Source organism: Protopterus annectens, chromosome 4.part0 (assembly GCF_019279795.1).
Source record: "Protopterus annectens isolate FY-2018-M chromosome 4.part0, PAN1.0, whole genome shotgun sequence".
NCBI classification, from domain to species: domain Eukaryota; kingdom Metazoa; phylum Chordata; order Ceratodontiformes; family Protopteridae; genus Protopterus; species Protopterus annectens.
This window is the reverse complement of record NC_056733.1, coordinates 1033497968-1033518057: the sequence shown is the minus strand read 5'-3', so window position 1 is coordinate 1033518057 and position 20090 is coordinate 1033497968. Positions and strand designations below refer to the sequence as shown.

Here is a 20090-nt window from a genome sequence, read left to right as displayed (position 1 = left end):
ACTCCAACCATCCTAGTCCTCCAGGCATCTGACACACTAACACATTCTCTTAACAAAAAGTTATCCATTTGAAGATTCTTAAATTTCATTAAAGAATGCTCAACTTTTTAAAGAAAAATCATTAAATTATCACTTATGACATAGGCAATCATACATTTATATAAATGAAAACAAAGCATATTGGTATAATCTTAGTTGCAAGCATTTTACATCACAAACCATATTAACAATTTTAGTTGCAAACATTCTACATCACTTACCTACCCAATCACTGTCAGCCAAACATTATACAAATCCTGCCTTTTTTTAAACCTCATTCCCCCCTGTATGATTTGTTCCAACAATTCCCATTTTTCTTATGTAATTTGCTCCTACCCTTTTCTAAAGATTTAAATTCCAGTTTCATCTATGTTACTATATTCATTATTTCTAGTACAGCTGGTTTAGACTTTAATTTTCATTTTCTAGTAACTGATTTTTTTGGCAGCCAACATAATTAGACTCAGCAATACCTTACTATGTCTAGGCAATTCTGATTCTGTGTCATAGCTCAGAAAAATCATTCCCTAGCTACACCAATTTGCTCACTCGGTTATCTCTGATAGAATTGTCAGAGAGGAATCTTTAAAGTCTGCCAACTCACCACGCTCCCAGAAAAATATGATTCCAATTGCCTCTTTCTTCCCCATCACACCTTCAGCATATGCTGTCTACCTGAAGAAAATTCTCTGGAGCCTACTTGGGGAATAAAAATAAACAAACATTTCCAAGCAAAAATCCTAAACTTTCTAGATTTTGTTCTGGCATATTTGGGAGGCAAACATATATCCCCCATTGTTTCTTTGTGAATTGCTTATCCAGTCTCTCCAATCGTTTCTAACCTCCTCTGATTGATTCTTATAATTATCATGCAATGACTCATATGCTCTATTAATTATTCCTTTCTTAACAGCAGCTTCTGTTCCAGATTCTACTAAAAACTCTACCAGTTCTGGTCTTTCTTTTAGGACCCCCCCCAATTTATTTCCCTTTGCCTATACTCTAATACCAATCCTTGTTACGAAAGGTAATCTCTAACCTGTAGTCCCAATAAATTCTTGGCATATTCCCATTCTATTACCTTTCCCTCTCTTATTTGCTGCCAATACCTTTGTTCCTTTGCCAGTTTTACTCCAATAAATTCCAGCCCCCTCTTGCCTATTTGTCTGCATATGTATTGACAGAATCTCCTTTCTCCATTCCCATGTTGACTTAGTTCTTGGAATACTTTCTGCTACTTTATGAATATAATATTCTGTATGACTGTTATTCTCCTTAAAGGTCTGCATCCAAAATTCCAGTCTCTCCTGGTTTCTTGAGCTTCCCCATTTCATGATCATTATTTTCTACTTAGAATTTAAAAAGTTTCCTGCTTGTGCTAAGTGTAGGAGCCTTAACTGTGTAACTCTGAAATACCCCTTCAAATTGGGTAATCCCAAACTGACTTGTTCTATTGGAAGAATCAACTTATGCCACTTGACTCTTGCAGTCTTCCCCTCCCAGACAAAATCCATCAGCTGTTTATTAATTGCTAAGCACAACTTCTCTTGTTGATAAAAATAGTCCTGACCTGTGTACAAGATTAAGGGGACTAAAAACATTTTAAATGCTTGTACCTTACTATCCACATCCATATAACAGAGCTTCCAATTTCTCATTTTTTGTATCATCCTTGTAGTCTCTTCCCACATATCTTTAGCTGCCACACTGGAGTAATTTTTAATTCAAGTTCCTAAATACTTCATTTTATCATATCCCCATAAATACGGATATTGCTAAACCAATTTGTGTCCGTTTTAGCTTCATTAATTTTGTATCCCAAAAAATATGAAACTTTCTCAAAATGTTCTACAACACTGTAATATCCTTTTCTGGGTTTAGCTGGTATAAAATATCATCTGCAAACAGAGCCAGCTTTTCCCCGTCTACCACACCAAATATAGCCATGTTATTTTCTTTCTTATGTTATTCTTTGATATCGCTGAATCTACGTTATTTGCACTGCATTTCTCTCCTGAGCTGACATTTGTAATTTTGTTTAGGCTGCACTTGTGTGGTCCTGAAAGACGATAAAGCTTGTTTGAATCTTTACAGCTACTGCCTTTGTTTTAGCTCCATTAATTTTGTATCCCGAAAAGATCTAGACTATCTTAAAATGTTTCACAAGATTGAAATGTCCTTTTCCTATTTTATCAGGTATAAAATAATATCTGCAAATAGAGGTAGCTTTTCTTGTCTACCATACTAATTACCTCTCTGAATTTTGAGTCCCTTATTTTCTTTGCTAGTGGCTCCAAATATAATGCAAATAAAGGGAAAAGAGGACACCTCTGCCTGGTTCCCCTGTTCAAGGAGAAATTATCAGACAGGAATGCACCACTTCAATTTTTGCCTCCGATCCTTCATATATCCTCATAATCAAGTTTATAATTTTATCAGGGAATGCAAATGTTTCCATTACCCTGCTCAAAGTCCAAGCTTACTCTGTCAAATGCTTTCGCTGCATTAAGACCCACAAACATTGGTATTTTCTTAAATTCTGCTTTCCTCTGGATCATTAATGTTCTGTTAATGTTGCTGAAGGTTTGGCTCCCCTCCATAAAACCACATTGATCCACATCTGTCTATTTTGGCATCACTTTTGTCATTCTTCTAGTCATTATAGACACTTTATAATCATGGTTTAGTATTGAAAAAGGCCTTATGAAAGCAGGATCTGATGGATCTTTACTGCCCTTTAGGTATTACAGCTACCACCACTTTCTTCCAGTATGTTGGTACTTCTCTTAAAATACTGTTAAACAAAACCTTCCAGATATAAGAATAAAGCACAAGCCACACAGGGATAAATACTCCAAAACCAATTGCAATTAAAGAAATAAAAAAGTAAATGATAGCACTTAGGAGCAACCCAGCATATAAAGCAGTCTTCAGCATCAATATAGTCCCAATAGGAGGGCAGAAGTCTATACTGTTAAAACATCCAAGAAATAATCCATCATAGATAAAACCAGATATATTTATTTAGGCACATAAAAAAGGTAAGCGCTTTCGCCAGAAGGCTTCCTCAAACCTTTAACAAACAGAAGCAAAAAGTGTTGAACATCTTATATAGCAGGTATTCAATTAAATAATTAACTAGACAACATCATCATGAATTCTTTCAAAAGTTCTTAAAGTCAAAGGCAAGAAATAGGCAGATCTATGAAAGCTTATAAAAAGCATTTCTCTTACTTATAACTTATTCATTATAAACATAAAACTCAGAAAATATCCAGTCACACCTATATAGTTATATAAAATGTATGTTAAAACTTCAATAAAAAACAAACAGATTTATACAAGTCTAATATAGAACTAAAAGCTAATAATATAGAAAATTTCTACCTAACAAATGGTCTATGGATGTTCTAACAGTATAGACTTCTGCCCTCCTATTGGGACTATATTGATGCTGAAGATTGCTTTATATGCTGGGTTGCTCCTAAGTGCCATTGTTTACTTTTTTAAAACCTTCCAGGATCTTTATCAGTTTTCTACCCTCCTAACTTCCAAACTTCTACAGGAATATCATCTCTTCCTGCTGATTTTCCTGTAGAGAGGTTATGCTTTATCATTTTTAAATCTCCTCCTCCTAACCTATTAGCAACTGAGCCTCCTCTGCCCTTAACCTTGGCATATTTCATTCTTCCATAAGCATTTCCATTTGTACTGTTTCTTGATTTCCATATTTCTCTGCTTTATACAGCCTTTCAAGGAATTTCCACAATATTTCTAATACTTCTACAGGACCTCTTGTTACCTTCCTTCGTACAGGATCCCTAAGCTTGGCAACAACCCTTTCCACTTTCTGTTGCCTGAGTTGCTGTACTGAAAGTTTTTCTGCTCTACCATTATCATCAAAAACAGTTGCTTAACAGCACTCTTTCTAAACTCATGTACATTATCGACGTAAACCCTTATTTTCTGATTAACATTCTGCAGTTGCTTCTCCTCTTGTTCTGTTTGATTCCCCCTATTTTGCAATGCAGTCAGTCTCTCTAAATAATTCTTCTTACTTCTTAACCATATCTCCCCTTTTTTCATTTCCACCCTACTTTGAAATTCCACTTTAATTTTACCCCACTTCCTAGCTATATTTTCAGATGAAATTTCTATCTTCTCTAATAGCTCCTGAATAATTTCCACTACCATTCTTTAATCTCTCTTTTCAACAGATAGGTGGGAAAGTGCCAGTGTCTCTTTTATTTCATTACTGTGTTTTAATTTTAGTTACTATTGGTGCATGATCTGAAATAGTTACTGGGTGTGTATTAAGACCTTCAATTAAATGAACATGTTCCTGTGAAACAGACTCTGTTTAGCCTAGCCAAGATCTACCTTCCTTTATTATAGTCTCCTTTCTGCCCCCCCCCCCCCGGACACATCTTCACTGTTGCAAATCAAATTCCAGTCCCCACCTACAAGTAATATTCCTTGCTGAAAGCTGACCATTTTTCTTAGAATTTCCTTATGCTCCATTATAGTGGTTTTAGGTGGATTTTAAATAAATAACAGTATAATTCTTCTCCCTGCCAGTAGCCATTAGTACTACAAATCTCATATCATTTTTAGCTTCTTCTATCACTACTGGAGCTCCTTTTGCAATTATTATAAGTACCCCTTGTTTTCTTTCTCCCAGGTATTCCTCTGAATAATCATCCTGAAAACCTTTGTCAAATTCACATGTTCAGTTCTCCCAAGTTTGCCTCCTGTAACTTAGGTACTTGAACTCTAATTTTTTTTAATACAGTTCAATACTCTCTTTTTTGTTTTTATCTAAGACCATTGGCATTTAAAGCCATTACAGAAAACACCATTGTATTAAAATGTATTATTCCCACCTGTTATCTAGCTGACTCTTGGGCTTTTTTCCTTCTCTCAAGGTTCTTCCACTGAAACACTGGAAAAGGTTTCATTGGCACGATCTATCTGTGGTCTTTATCAGAAGAACAAGACGCAGAATCTCTATCACAGCTCACCTTTTGTTGGATTAATCTTTCATATTTCCTCCTTAAGATGTACTTCATGAAAAAATTATTTTGTTCCTCCAGGGAAGAATATTTTGAAGATAGCTGGGTACAGCAGTTTGAATCACACCCCTGCTTCTCAATCTTTCCTGAACAGCGGAATAAATGCACTCCTCTTCTGTCCGGTGTACAATGAATACTCATTCTCCACAAACACCCTGCTGTCTCCCACTTTCAGTACTTTGTCTTTCTGCCAAAATTTTGTCAGAATCAACTTCTGCTGGTAGGATTGCATCTTCACTATTAAAGGTCTAGGTTGCTTTCTCATACCCAGGTTTGCAGCACACATATGCTGTGTCCTTTCAATTACCTCCTGCTGTGGAATACCAGTCCAGTTGCTTATTTGTGCTTTCATAAAATTAGTACAGTCTGTTCCTTCCAGCTTCTCTGGTAGAGCAGAAAATCTGGTTTGCTACTGATTGATTGAAGGACCACTTGTGTGGGCTCAGGATGGACCTGCTGAGTCTGTCTGCTAGTACGGTGGTCTCTCTGTGAATGTGTGTTAGAAGAAGAAAGCAGTTTGAAGATATCACCCATTCCCATACGCTCATGGCTTCTCTGCACAAGGGACATGAATGGGTTTCTCCCTTGTTTGTTGATGTACCAGACAACTGACATGTCTGTATAAGTGCTATCATCCAAAGAGTGGGGCAGTAGTGAAAGGCTTGCAGTACCAGGAGAACAGCTCTCATCTCTGGGACATTTATCTGCAATTTGGTCTTTGCCAGGGACCACTTGCCTTGGACCATTCTTCCCTGATAATGCCCACCCAACCCAACAGGGAAGAGCCTCCAGTCATTGTGGCTGTGGGAGGGGTAAGCAAAAAGGGTTTGTCTAGATGTAGGTCATCCAATAGAATCCACCACTGAGATGATGTTTGCAAACTGGTGTTAGTTTGACAGGAACTGATAAGGGATGAAACAAGATGGATCACTGAACTGCAAGGGTCCACTGCAGTACTCACATGAAGAAGCTCGCTAAAGGTACCAGAAGTACTGCTGGTGACATCGACCCTAGCAATTGCAGGATTAGTCACGCAGGAGGAGCTGGCATATCCAGAAGTGCCTGTACTTGTTGCCTCAGAAATATAACCCGCTGTTGAGTAAACACTGTTATTTGTGAGACTGTGTTCAAACGTGTTCCTATGAACTCCAAATCTTGCACAGGAGTTAAATTTAACTTTGCCAGGTATACTGCGATTCCCAAATGGTTGAAGGTCAGCAGTATATATTCTGTGGCCTGGAGGAGTTGATGCTTTCTTGGTGCCGTAAGGAGCCAATCATCCAAATATGGAAACACCTGGAATCCTTGCAGTCTCAGGTGAGCTGCCACCACTGCCATACACTTGAACACCCAGGGACTGTGGTGAGGCCAAAGGGCAGGGCTCTGAATTGATTATTGGCTCCCAGCTAGAATCACAGATGTCTCCTGGACCATCTGTCTATTTTGATGTGATAGTACACGTCCTGGAGAGCCACAGATCACATCCATTCATGCTTGCACAGAAACTGCAAGATGGACTGGACCGTGACTACCTGAAATTTTGACTTCTTGACATACAGATTTAGTTTGTTTAGGTCCAGTAGAGATCATAGGTCCCCTGTTTTTTTTTTGGCACCAAAAGAAGTGCAAATAAGTTCCAGACACTTATTGTTTGGTGGGGACCTTCTGGATGGCTTTTTTTCTATACGTTTTTAAACTTCCCGAAAGGCAAAGTCACTCTGACTGGGTGGTACATCAGGAAGATTCCTCCTTGGATTTGAAGGTGGAAGGGAAAAGGGAATGTAGTCGTCTCTGGATATTATGCTTAGCACCCAGTGGTCATTTGTTAGACTTATCCAGGCATCTCTGTGCAATGATAGATATCCCCCAACTGCCTCCAGAATAGGACAGTTGGGCAACATATCAGAAGCACTGAAAGGGCTTGTCAGAGAAGGGTTCGCTGAAGCCCTGACTTTACGGACCCATTCTGCCTTTAAAGCGGTGCGGCCTACCATTAAACCCTCTTCCTATGCCTCTGGAAGAGGGATCTCCTTGAGGTTCCTGAAAAGAACCCTGAGATTTTTTGAACCAAAATTTCCTAGCCCCTCTCTGGTTCTTTAAAAAGATTCTTTGAGGGGTTGAACATTTGATCCCTACTGCACACTGTGGGTGAGTGTGTCCTTGATCGTCCAAAAAGGGAGAAGCCATCAAAGGAGGAAATTAGTGAAAGACACCTTAAAATGTTCCACAAACTCACACAGCCTCAACCAGAAATGTCTCCTCAAGGCTATTCCTGGTCCGGCTGCTCCAGAGGAACTCTCTGTAATGTGAGAGATTAACCTCATCTAGGCATTAGCTATGGAAGAAAGAGTAACCAACTGGGGAGACATCTTCTTGAGGTCCTCCTCTGATAAGGTCTCTGCAAGAGAGTTCGTTAGCTCCTTGATCAAGTTTCTTGGAAGGCAAGTAAAATGGGCCAGGTAGTTAAACGCTTTCTGTCCAAAAGTGGCTGAGGTGTAGACAAGCTTCCCATGTCTGTCCAAAGCCCAAGACTCCCTGTTCATTGGATGGACTGTGGAGCTCTGCTTGGCCAGCTCCTTCTTTGTGGCTGCTGCTAACACAACAACATCAATGGGCACATCTTTGCTCCAATGAAGTCTGTCACCAGGTGGGCTTAGATACTTGTCTGGGTGTTTTGGAATGGGTTTCCACAGTGTCAGGTTCCTTCCATGCCCAGCAGGAAACTAGGTCAATGAGTTCATCCGCTGGGGGTAACCCAAGACATAGATGGGCCCACCCCGAATGGCTCCCAAAACACTGACTCCTCAGAAGAGGGAGATTGGGAGGACCATCCACCTCTCTGTCTCAATATTTCCAGGAGGTCTCCAAAAGAGACATCTCCAGATGAAGATCTCGGGCGTCTCACCCTCATCAAAGTCTGTGTTCCTCAGTTAACGACTCCATAGGGAAGTTAGGTGCCTCTCTTGCACTTTTTCTTATGATGTACCTCCCCTGTGGGTATCTCGGGGAATAATCTGAAGATATGGGGGCCCCCCAGGGGGTAGAAGTAGACTGAAGGCTACTCCAGGGGAGGTTGACCTGAGAGAGGATGGACGGGATCAGGATCCGGAAGAGATGTAGACTGGGTAGGATCTGGGGGAAGAGGGGATGCAGCTGTAGTTCTACAGAAAATCCTCTTTACCACCTGAAAGGCTGATGGACTTGAAGAAACCCTCTCCTCCTCCACTGGAGCCAAAGTTACCTGGGGAAAAGGAGTAGAATCTACCCCAGATCCAAAGCCTCCACACAGTATCAGACCTGAGCTGTCAATGGCCAAAGCTCCTAAGGGAAGGGATGGATTCTACAAGGTTAGACCAAACACCTGTCCCCTGGAGTCTGCTCTGACATCCCAGATCAAAGACCCACTCTGCTCTGATGGCATAGGAGCCAATCCAGCCTGGGACCATGAAGGAGTCAAAGAAATCATTATCCTTGGAACCACCAATGGCTCCCTTGGAGAAACAAGATCCTGGGATTCCAAAGCAATGGCTTAGATTGGAAGAGGAGCATGTAGAGAAGGTGCTGGGGATCTCATGGATCCTGGATGGGATGAAGATGAAAAAAGTCCCAACTCTAACTGCGCCTTGAGAAAGCTCCACATCATCCTGTCCCTGTCTAACTGAAGAAGGCTCAAAGATGACTTAGAGGAAGCTGAGGACTGCCAGGATCTTATCGGTGAAGAAATCTTGGAGGTAGGAACTCGTGAAGCATGTTTAGACACTGAAACCTCCTCGGACCCAAAGTTGTTGGATCCGAGGAAGGCGTTCTTGGCATAGGGGACTCAATAACCACATTCAGATCTGGTGAAAACAATGGATCCATAGACTTAACTGCAGTTGCTTCAGATCTGACTGGACTATCAGATCCGAAGGAAAGAATATTTGTGTAAAATCTTACCATAACCATAGATGTCCTTCTCTTCTATATGCTGTATTCATCACATTAGGAAGTCTGCCTCTGGCTGACTCATACATCCGGCCCATACATAAAAGTCTACATCGTACTGCGAGGTACGTGATGCCACACATCATCCCTCTTATGTCAGTCAAAGAGACATCAGGTATAAAGCGGATGTCAGCATGCACCAACCTCAGAACTGAATGTCGCCAAGCACCAGCCTGACCCCTAGGTGAGAAACATGTCACCAAGAAAAAACAGGCTAGCATTAGGAGGAAGGCAGGGAGGGTAAGCAATACTGCAACATACAGAAGAGAAAGACATCCATGGTTATGGTAAGATTTTACACAACTATTCTTTGTCTTTCTATTCATATGCTGCAGTATTCATCACATTAGGGAGAATGCCAAAGCTCATGCTTGGGAAAGATTGGGAGGAGGAGGAGGAGAGTCATTTTCTACAAACCCCTGTAGAATAGCTCTGACAAAACCAGCAACTGACCTGGACAGAACATCAAGTTTATAATGTTTAATGAAAAGTATGAATAGAGGACCAGGTAGCTGCCTCTAAGATAGAGCAAGTGTCCAATCTATTAAAGAAAGCCACAGAAGAGGATACTGCTCTTGTGGAGTGTGCCCTGAATGGAGAAGAAAAGCTCTTACCACTGGCTGAATAACAGAAGGAGATATCTTTAGAAATCCAAGAGAGAGTTTGCTTGAAAACCAGCTGGCCCAGGACCTTTATGTGGTAGGACACAAACAGACATTCAGATTTATGGATAGGTTTTGTTTTATCAAGGTAGTATCTGAGTTGGCTGTGCACATCTAAAGTGTGCAAAGTTCTCTCACTGAGAGACTGTGGGGAAGGAAAAAAGGTGGGAATGTTGATAGACTGATTAAAGGATAATTCATTCACCACCTTGGGCATAAAGGAAGGACTGGTACGCAAGGACACACTGTCTCTGTGGAGGACTGTGAAGGGGGAATTAGACATCAGAGCTTGCAACTCTGAGACCCATCTGGCAGAGGTAAAGGCAATTAGGAGAACTGTTTTCCATATGCAATGTTGGGGGGAAGAGGAGCATGATGGCTCCAAAGGTGCCAATGTAAGCTTCTCTAAAACAAAGCTGAGATCCCAAGAAGGGGGGACTGGTTTCCTTGGTGGTCTAATATGAAAGACGGCTTTAAGGAACAGTCTAACCTAGAGGCTAAAGGAGGTGACCTAGGCAGACAAGCTTAGACAGCTGAAAGGTGAGCCTTCACCAAAGAATAGGACAGGCCACCCTTCATCAGTTCACACAGATAGGACAAAACCACCTGGACATCCACTGACAGGGGCTGTAGATCCTTCCTGCAACACCAGATGGAAAACCTTTTCCATTTGGAAATATAAGATTTCCTAGTAGTGGGTTTTCTGGCTTCCTGCAGAACTTGAAGCACATCCTCTGAAAACAGGTGTCTAAAGGGAATCAAAACCCTATCACCCACAGAGCCAGGTTCAGAGTTGACAGCTGTGGATGCATTAGGGTTCCCTTGTCCTGTGTGAGTAGATCCATCGTGTGGGGTAACTTGTGATGATTGCCCCTGGCTGAGGGCAGGAGAAGGGGGAACCGGTGCTGCTTTGGCCAAAAGGGAGTCACCGACAAGATTTCTGGTTGATCCTGCTGAATCTTCAGTAGGATCTTTTGGAGGAGAGGCAAGGAGGGGAATGCATACAGAACATCCACTTCCAAAAGAATGACAGAGCGTCCACCACCTTTCAAGCCAAGGGATGTGGAGCCCTGGCACAAAATTTGGAAGTTTTCTGTTCACGAGGGAGGCAAAGAGACCTGAAGTGTACCCAAACGATGGATCAGATCCAGAAACAGATTCATGTGTAATATCCATTCATGGGGACTGGGTCACGGACCTTCTTAATGAGTCTGCCACCACATTCTGAGCCAAGGGGAGGTAAACTGCCTGAAAGAAAACGACTTTGTAAGGCTACCTCCCAGGCGTGTAGGGCTACTCTGCATAGGCGGTAAGACTTTGTTCCCCCCTGCTTGTTGATGTACCAAAGAACAGTGGTGTTTGTCTGTGAAGCCCTGGAGGTAGCTTGGGTTTGAAGACTTATAGAATAAAAACTAGGGCCCTCATCTCTTACTCTATGTTCCTTTGTCTGTTCTGAAGACCAAACATGCATGACCCTCCAGGTATGTACAGTCGCACCACATCCTGTATCTGAAGCATCTGTGTATAATTCTTGAAAGTGGAGGGGTGGCTGTAGGGGGAGACCAGGGTTTTTGAACACCTAAAGGATCCACCAATCCAACTCCTTTTTTATGCAAGGTAGGAGTGGGATAATGAAATCCAGAGGATGGGAGTGCTGTATCCAAATTGTCTTTAGAAACAACTGGATTTTCCTCATGTGCAACTTGGCCAATGGGAGCATAGGGATCATAAATGCCATGAACCTCAGGAGACACAGGAAGCCCCTAGCAGTCAGAGATTGAAGGGGTAAGATGCTCTGGAAGTTGAAACTGCACCTTGTCTGAGGGTTCTGAATTTGCTTGGATCCTGCAGCCCAGAAAAATGTGGTCTTGCGAAGGGATCAGAGAGGACTTCTGATAGTTTACAGTGAAGCCTAGACTCTAAAGAAGGGAAATAGTGAAGGAAAGATTCTCCTGAAGTAGGTCTGAGGACTAGGTTTGGATTAGGAGATCATCTAGGTAAGGGAAGATCTGAATTCCCTGCAGTCTGCAGAATGTTATGACAAGAGCCAAGCATTTTGTGAAGACCGTTGGTGTCGTAGACAGACCAAAGGGCAAAGCAGAGAACTGAAAATGTGAGGATGCAACAGAAAAACTTAAAAATTTTGGGTGAATGGGGATGTGAATATAAGTGTCTTTCATGTCTAAAGACACCATGAACGCTTGGGGAAGAATGAGAGGAAGAGAGGCCAAAGTCAGCATCTGAAAGGAGGGAACTTTCAGAAAGATGTTTAAGTGGGAAAGGTCCAGGATGGGTCTCCAGGGGCCATCTTTCCTGGGGACCAAACACATCTTGTAGTAGAAACCATTCCCTTGTTGGGAAGAAGGGACCTCTTGAATTGTCCCCTGAGAAGGAAGGTCTGAAATGATTTGAGGGAAGACTACCAATTGTTCTTTTGGTGGTTGTGGGATGCCGCTGAAGGAAAGGTAAGTTTCCCAAACCATAAAATATTCTCTCTGGATGATGGACAGGACCCAAGAGTCCTGGGGGATCTGATTCCAAGCAGGAAGAGAGAGAGAGAGACTAAGGGACAAGGGAGTGGATGGCCCTGGAGGCAGACAGTCACATGCTACCAGGCTTAGCATGGGACTGAAAAGGCTGTTTTTGAGCAGGACTGGATGGGGTAGATTTAGAAGAAGCTTGTTTCCTTCCTAGGGCCTCTCTTACTTTTAGAGGAAGAAGGCATGCCAGGTTTTCTAACAAAGGCAGTCTTTGCTGGATAGTTCCTTTGAAATCTGGGGACAGGAGAAACAAGGACATGCTTAAGATCCTGAAGCTCCTTACCTTTTTCTTGTAATGCTTTGAATAGGTCTGCAGCTGAGCTACCAAATAAACCTTTATTATCCAGTGGGGCATCCATCAGTCTGGCTTTGAAGTGATCAGGTAAGGGTTGCAACCTGAGCCAGGAATACCTCCTTAGGACTGACCCAGAGTCCACTGCCTTAGCCGAGGTATCTGCTGCATCGTAACTGCAGTTGATGAAATGCCTAGTTACCTGGGCAGAAAAGGTGAGGATGACTGCCAGTCTTGCCTTGGCAGGAGAATCCAGAAGCTCTGAAAGGAGTTTTCCTTGCATATGAAAGGAGAGCCAGAGAGTATTTGGCCATGTGGGTCTGGTAATTAACTGCCCTGAAGGCCAGAGTGCCACATGTGTAAACCTTCTTCCCAGTCTCTCTATAACCTTGCTCTCTTTATCAGAGAGCAGTAAGGAGGTGGAAGGCAGTAACTTTAAAGCCTCATCAGCTGAAACTGAAATGGTAGCTTGATCTGCAGACAGGGCTTTTAACAGGAACATGGGAGCCCTCACACACCTTGTAGAACTTGTCAGGACACATGAGAGCAGGGGATTGAGAGCCTGGGCACTTGGATGCAGCTGTAAATGCATCCAGGAAAGCTGGCAGAACTGAGGGTATGGCAGAGGGGGATGAAGAATCCATCTGCAAGAGGTCATAATACCTCTTTTGTATATCTGAGACTTGGGAACAGTCCCACTTGAAAAATTCTTTCATTTTCTGGACAGTTTGTCCAAATGAAATATCATCCCCAAGGAAATCTGTATCATTAGATTCATTCTCTGGAGAGGCATACCCCACAGGGGAAGTATTTGGGTGGAGTAGACCAATGACTCATCTCCTGAAGACTCCTCTTCATCTGAAGAGGTATCTGCAGTTGTCCTCTTGAAGGCAGTGGATGGAGAAAAAGCCTGCAGAAGGACTGAGGAAGGTGAGGTCTAGCACAGGGTATTGAAGGCACTGAAAGTCTTTGTGAGAAAGCCTGCCAATCTGGAGCTTGCTCTTGTGGAGCAGGAGCAATATGCTTTGTCATTATTTTTTTCTTTTTGGGAGCTTCTATGTGATGGAAGGGCCCAACACTGGCCTACATTCTACTGACAGTAAGCATATCCTCATGCACAGTGATCTGAGTGACGCTGTGTGGACCTTCGGAAATAATGAGTCATCGTTCCCCCCTTTTCTTCCGAGTTGGACGCCTGCACTTCACTTGCGGACATGTTGGTAGACTCCTTCTGGCATCCCCTGTGGTACCTGCTGAAGGGATATCCACGGACTCCGGTAGGGCTTCTGGGCCTACAGCAGTATCATGAGAGACGCACGGAAGAGATGGCATATCTAGAAGATCAGGCCAAGGTTTCTTGGCCTTTTTTACATGGGGCTCATGTGAAGGACCCGAAGTCACCTCCATATCCCGTGTACCAGACGGTTAAGGCATTGGTTCTTTAAGTAAATTTTAAGAGCAGCTAAAAGGCTTCTAAGAGTTTTTGGGAAAAATGACTTACAGATAGCAGCAGTATGATTGCAGTCCGGGCTTAGAGAGAACAAGCAGAAGTTGTGGACGTCTAAGTGGAATCTGCCTTCCACAGTGACACTTGCCCTTCCTAGATGACATGAAATCACCCAACAAAAAAGCAGTAGCAAAAAAGAAATTAAGAATGAAAAAAACCCAACGGGGGTTCTTATCTGAAGCAAGATTCACAACTGATCTGGCAAGCAAATGTCTGCAGCAGGTGATTGAACAGGTGGCAGAAAATTTCTGAGGTTGGTGTGTGCTGACATCCGCTTTATGCCTGATGTCTCTATGACCAATGTACATGTGATGATGTGTGGCATAACACGTACCTTACAGTAGCATGTAGACTTCTGTATACCGGCCAAATGTATGAATCAGCCGGAGATGGACTTCCTGATGTGATGAATACTGCAGCATATGAACAGAAGGACATCTTTCGATACACTCGGATCGAAGGAACTTGGATTCAGTAATCAGTCTTTTCTACACATAAGCAGAGGAAAATGCCTCTGGAGAAGCTGAAGAGGCTCTTCTTTTAAGATCCTTGGAGCTTGAAGTCTGTGCAGGAATTTCAGCTCCAGAAGCAGGCAAGATCCCCTTCAAAATAAACTTGTTCCAGCGGTCTGAAAGGGTGCACAGGTTGAAGGCCACACATGGGACAGTCAGCCTGCAGATATTTGGACTCCAGACAACAGACGCACTTCTTGTGGGCATCAGAATTATGAATTTTGTGCCCACAAGAAGTGCATCTTTTGACCTCAGTAGGTTTACCTGGCCTGCCAGACATCCTGATAGATGTGCCACAACACCACGTGCATACAAAATCATGCATACAGACACACCCTAAAAGAAAACTATAAAGGTGAAGGCCAATTAACTATAATATCTTTTTTTTTTTTTTTAATATGGACTACAGGAAGAAGTGCCAAGGCAGTGAAAGGTGAAAGAAGGAGAGAGTCCCTAATGCTCAACAAATGAAAAAACTACAGAAGAGGCAAGAAAGAATAGCAAGAAGGTATAGATCTATCAATCAAGAATTATCAGAAACAAATAGAAGAACTAGAGAAACCCACTTATCTTCATCACTGAAGAAACACTTGAGAGGTACAGACTACGTCTGTGCAAAACGGCAGCAAATAAGATCTGAGGTTTAGAGCAGGCATGGGGCATTATGGGAGAGAGAGAAGGGAGCTTGAGGTTCATAACATAAGCCTGTAAAAGTGCCCGGTTCGGATCCAATGTCGGATTCTGGAAACAGAAGTGATGAAGAATCCAATGGACAACATCAGATCAGATGTTTTCTTCATGGGTGGCAACCTTCAACAGCTTCAGTAAAAAAGATATGACTGACTAACACTGGTGATAATCTGACAGCCTGTTATAATACTGACGTTAATCCTCCCTGAAGAGGAAGCTGTTACCCCCCCCCCATTCTCATTGGAAAATACCGACTTACAGATACCACCTTATAAAACCTCATTACAGTGACATGCACAAAAATCTGAAATGTTGTATTGATACACATTTATGAGCAAACAAACCTTCCATTTTGTTGATAAAAACATTCTTCAAATTCCTTAAGAGTCTTGCGCAGCTTTTTTTTGTCAGCTCTTGCTTTCCAGAGTTGTTCAAGTAGTTCTGGCCTGAAACACAACACACAAAAAAAAATGCTTAAATACAACTGCAAATGTTTTTCCCCCTTGTATCTATGTTACATTTTCTTTTTATGAGACATCTGAATTAAGCACAATTAATAAGTTGATCCTGAATATAATTCTGGATATTTAAGAGCACAATGGCAAAGAAAGTATTGATATGCAAGAACTTACCATAACTTTAGATGTCCTTCTCTTCTATATCTGTGTATCTTTCCCCAACAATAATACATCCAACTCTCTTTCCTCTACTCCCAACAACCCCTCTAACTGTCCTCCCAGTTTCCAGCTGAAACCTGTTTCAACTATATTCATAAAAAGACTCTTATCTAAACTAAAGCCATGCACTAATGCCCCTGATAACATCCCCTCCTCTTTCCTTAAATGTGCTGCCGAAGTTGGATGTATTATTGTTGGGGAAAGATACAGCCTACCTCGATCTGGCGAAGGCCTTTGATACAATACCCCACTCGGGTATCATTGAAAAACTCATCAGCTTAAATGTTAACCCATACATCACAAGATGGGTTGCAAACTGGCTGAGTGACAGAACCCACAGGGTCAGAGTTGCTGGCGCCATGTCAGACTCAAAGCCTGTCACAAGTGGTGTACCACAGGGCTCAGTCCTGGGCCCACTCTTGTTTGGCATCTACTTTTCCGAAGTACAAGCAAACACAGGAGGGTTATGGCTGACAAAGTTTGCAGATGACTGCAAACTGGGCCATAGTAGAAAACACATCTGACACAGATATCCTTCAGAAGGGTCTCACAGAAGCGGATAACTGGTGCCAGAGCCATGGCCTAAAGTTAAATGCCAAAAATGCATAGTCATACCCTTCGAAAAACAAGGTTACCCCTAGCTACCAAATAGGTGGCAATCCACTGAGTACAGAAGAAGTTATCAGGGACCTGGGGACCCAGGTTGATAGTAGTCTGTCATTCGACACCCATGTAGCTAAAGTAGTTAGGAAGACCTTCTACATTGCCCACCTTATCATGAAGGGATTCTCATCTAGATCAAGGGAGGTCATAGTCTCCCTATACTCATCACTCATCAGACCAATGATTGAGTACAATGCCCCATTCGAATGTATCTGACCCGACACTTGCAGCAGCTGGAGAGGCCACAAAAGTTCCTCACCAAAAGGATAAAGGGTCTCAAACATCTGTCCTATGCTGCCCGACTGAAAGAACTCCAGCTCTATTCAGTAAACACCGCTTGCTCAGAGGTGACCTTTGCCTAACATACAAGGCCATGTCAAACCCAGATTTGATGAATATGCTTCACCTCAAAAATCTAGATCCGTCAGAGCCACAAGGGCGGAGACTTAAACCTCGACACGGCTATTAATAGGGCGTGCTGGAGGGATAGATTCATCACCCAAAGACTCCCTATGCTGTGGAATAAAATCCCGGTATATGTGAGGCAGAGCACCTCGCTGGCCTTGTTCAAGAGAAATCTTGACCAATGGATGGGAGATCGCAGATATACCCCAGGGATTACCTCAGTGTCACTGCTCAACAGAGGCACAGCAAAATAATGGGTATAGTTCCCCATACTAAAGGGGTGGCGTAAGCCAAAAAGCTATGGGCTAGGCTTGTAAATGCCCTCGGGCAGATAGCCTAGTATGAACCTATGAACCTATGAACCTATGAAGGTATTGCTCTCCCTATCAGCATCTTAATTAACAGATCTATAAAAGAGTCATATGTTCCTATGCTTTGGAGATCAGCCTACATTCTCCCACTTCATAAATGAGGCAAAAACACAAATATCTCCAACTTTCGCCCAATTGCCCTACTCTCACCTTTATCAAAAATCCTAGAGAAATGCGTCCACCACCAACTCATGCCTTTCTTAATCCATAACCACCTCCTAACACCCACCCAACATGGTTTCCGCCCTGGACACAGCACTATTACTGCCTTACTATCCTTCTTAGAAACAGTCAACCAAGCCAGGGATTCTGGGTTACTAGTTTCCACTGTACTGCTAGATCTGTCTAAAGCCTTGACACCATCTCTCACAAACACCTTCTCTTTCATCTATCAAACCTTCATCTCTCCCTGATACTCTATCCTGGTTCTCTAGCTACTTATCAGATAGATCCCAAGCTGTCAAATGGAACAACTCTACCTCCTCCTTCTTACCTACACCCACTGGTGTTCCCCAGGGTCCATCCTTGGACCCATGCTTTTCAACATCTTCATAAATAACCTTCACTCTGCCATCCCAGACACAACAGTCATCCAATACGCAGATGATTCTACCTTAGTCTGCGCCTCCAACATTCGAACTACTGACAAAACCCAAATAGCTTTTTCCACTACTGAGAACTGGATGCACCAAAATCATCTCTCTCTAAACTCTAATAAATCCAAAATTCTTCTCTTCGCTCCTCCAGGGCTTGCACATTTGATAAAACAGCATTCAAAATCATAAGCCAAACAAAGTCAACCATAGAGGTGGTCCCATCTGCAAAACTCCTTGGCATCACTATAGACGAGCACCTCAAATTTGATAGCCACATACAACAAAACATAAAGAAAACCCACCAAAAGCTAGGTATGCTCTATAAGAACAACTGCTTTCTCTCCAACTCCGCTAGACATTCCTTAGCAACTACCTATCTTCTACCATCTCTACTATATGGAGCCCCTCTCCTTACTAACCTGTCTTCTTCCATCTCCACTAAACTCGAAATCTGCTATAATAAAATCTCTAAATTTGCTACCAAATCTAAAACCTCTTCTCACCATTGTCTTTCCCTACAAACTCTGAACTGGCTAGAACTCCCTAACTACTTAGACTACCTCCAACTAACCACTGCTCACAAATTAATATTCTACCCTGAAAAATGCCCAGCCCTAGCAAATATCCTTCCGCCATACACCCCAAACAGATCTCTTAGATCTGAACACCAAAATTTAATCACCATCCACAAACCCAATCGCCCTGCTGGCCAGCTCCTTCTCTCCTACTCTCTTGGCAGGAAATGGAACTCTCTCCCTTCTTCTCTTAGAACAACATCTAACACTGAAGCCTTCAAAATCCAACTTTTCTCCTACTTATCCTCTAAACATAAGTGCACCTGCTTACATCCTACATAAATCTACATAAATTCCCCTTGAACCCTCTACATCCTTTCTCTTTACTCTACCCTAATACTATCTTCTTTTCTTCTCTTTTCTCTCTCGATCACTGCTTGATCAAACTATATTCTACTCTCAGTTTATGTACTTTCTCTCTCTCTACTCCTCATATGTAAATATTGTAAATAGCATGTAACCTTACACCTTCTTTTCATACAGTCAAACCTGCTACTTGAAGGAAACTACTAAATCTATTGTATCTACCTTCCTGAATGATGTTTTTTGAAGTATACTGCGTGTATTTGCTTTTTTACTAACTGTATTCAATGTAATGTTATTCCAAATGTATATATTTTATTACTATCTTTTACACTATGTAACTTAGATTGTATTTGCTTTGCTTTTGGAGCTTTTCTCCCCGGGCCTCCACTGAAAATGGGTACGTTCTGGCCCAGTGGACTTCCCCGGTAATCAAACTGGAAATAAATAAATAAATAAATAAATAAAAATATGATGCTGTACCCATAACATCAGGGAGTTTGCCTCTGGTGAACTCTCGTACGTCTGGCCATTAAACAAAAGTTAAATGCTGCCACTAGGGCACATGCAATGTCCTGCATCTCTCCTTGAGAACGTCGGGTACAAAGTGGACGTCAGCATGCAGCCACTTCAGAAATGAATGCCGCCAGTATCAGTGGCTAAGGAATGGGTACTCCAGGAGTCAGGCAACTGCAAAGGGGAAGGCTGGGAGGGAAACTATACAGCAGCATACAGAAAAGAAAGACATCTAAAGTTATGGCAAGTTCTTACACAACAATACTATGACCCTTCTATTCATATGCTGCTGTATCCATAAAGTCAGAGAGAGTGCAAAAGCTCCTGTCATAAGAGACGGGTGGAGGGCCAGAAGCACTTTCCATGAACCCATGTAGGATGGCTTTGGCAAATCCTACTCTGACTGTAGAGACAATGTCTAATTTGTAGTGCTTAGTGAATGTGTGCATAGAGAACAATGTAGCTGCTTTGAGAATAGCTACTTTGTCCAAACATTTAAAGAATGCCTTGAGGAAGACACTGCCCTAGTGGAGAGAAGAGAGACTTACCATGTGTTGTGCAGCAAACTGAGATGGTTTTACAAATCCAAGAGGATATGGTTTGCTTGGAAACAGGGTGCCCCAGGGCTCTTGGGTGATAAGAGATGAAGAGCCTCTCAGACTTGCAGATGGGTTTGGTCTTGGCCA

General features: G+C 42.4%; 1 protein-coding gene across 1 annotated transcript in view; it reads right to left on the bottom strand.

Moving 5' to 3' along the window:
* Positions 1–20090, bottom strand: part of FAM13B (family with sequence similarity 13 member B) — a 2585606-nt gene that overhangs the window by 147244 nt on the left and 2418272 nt on the right. The window contains exon 19 of the mRNA XM_044069837.1: positions 15643–15744. Coding sequence (XP_043925772.1) covers positions 15643–15744 — 102 coding nt within the window. The remainder of the gene's footprint in view (positions 1–15642; positions 15745–20090) is intronic.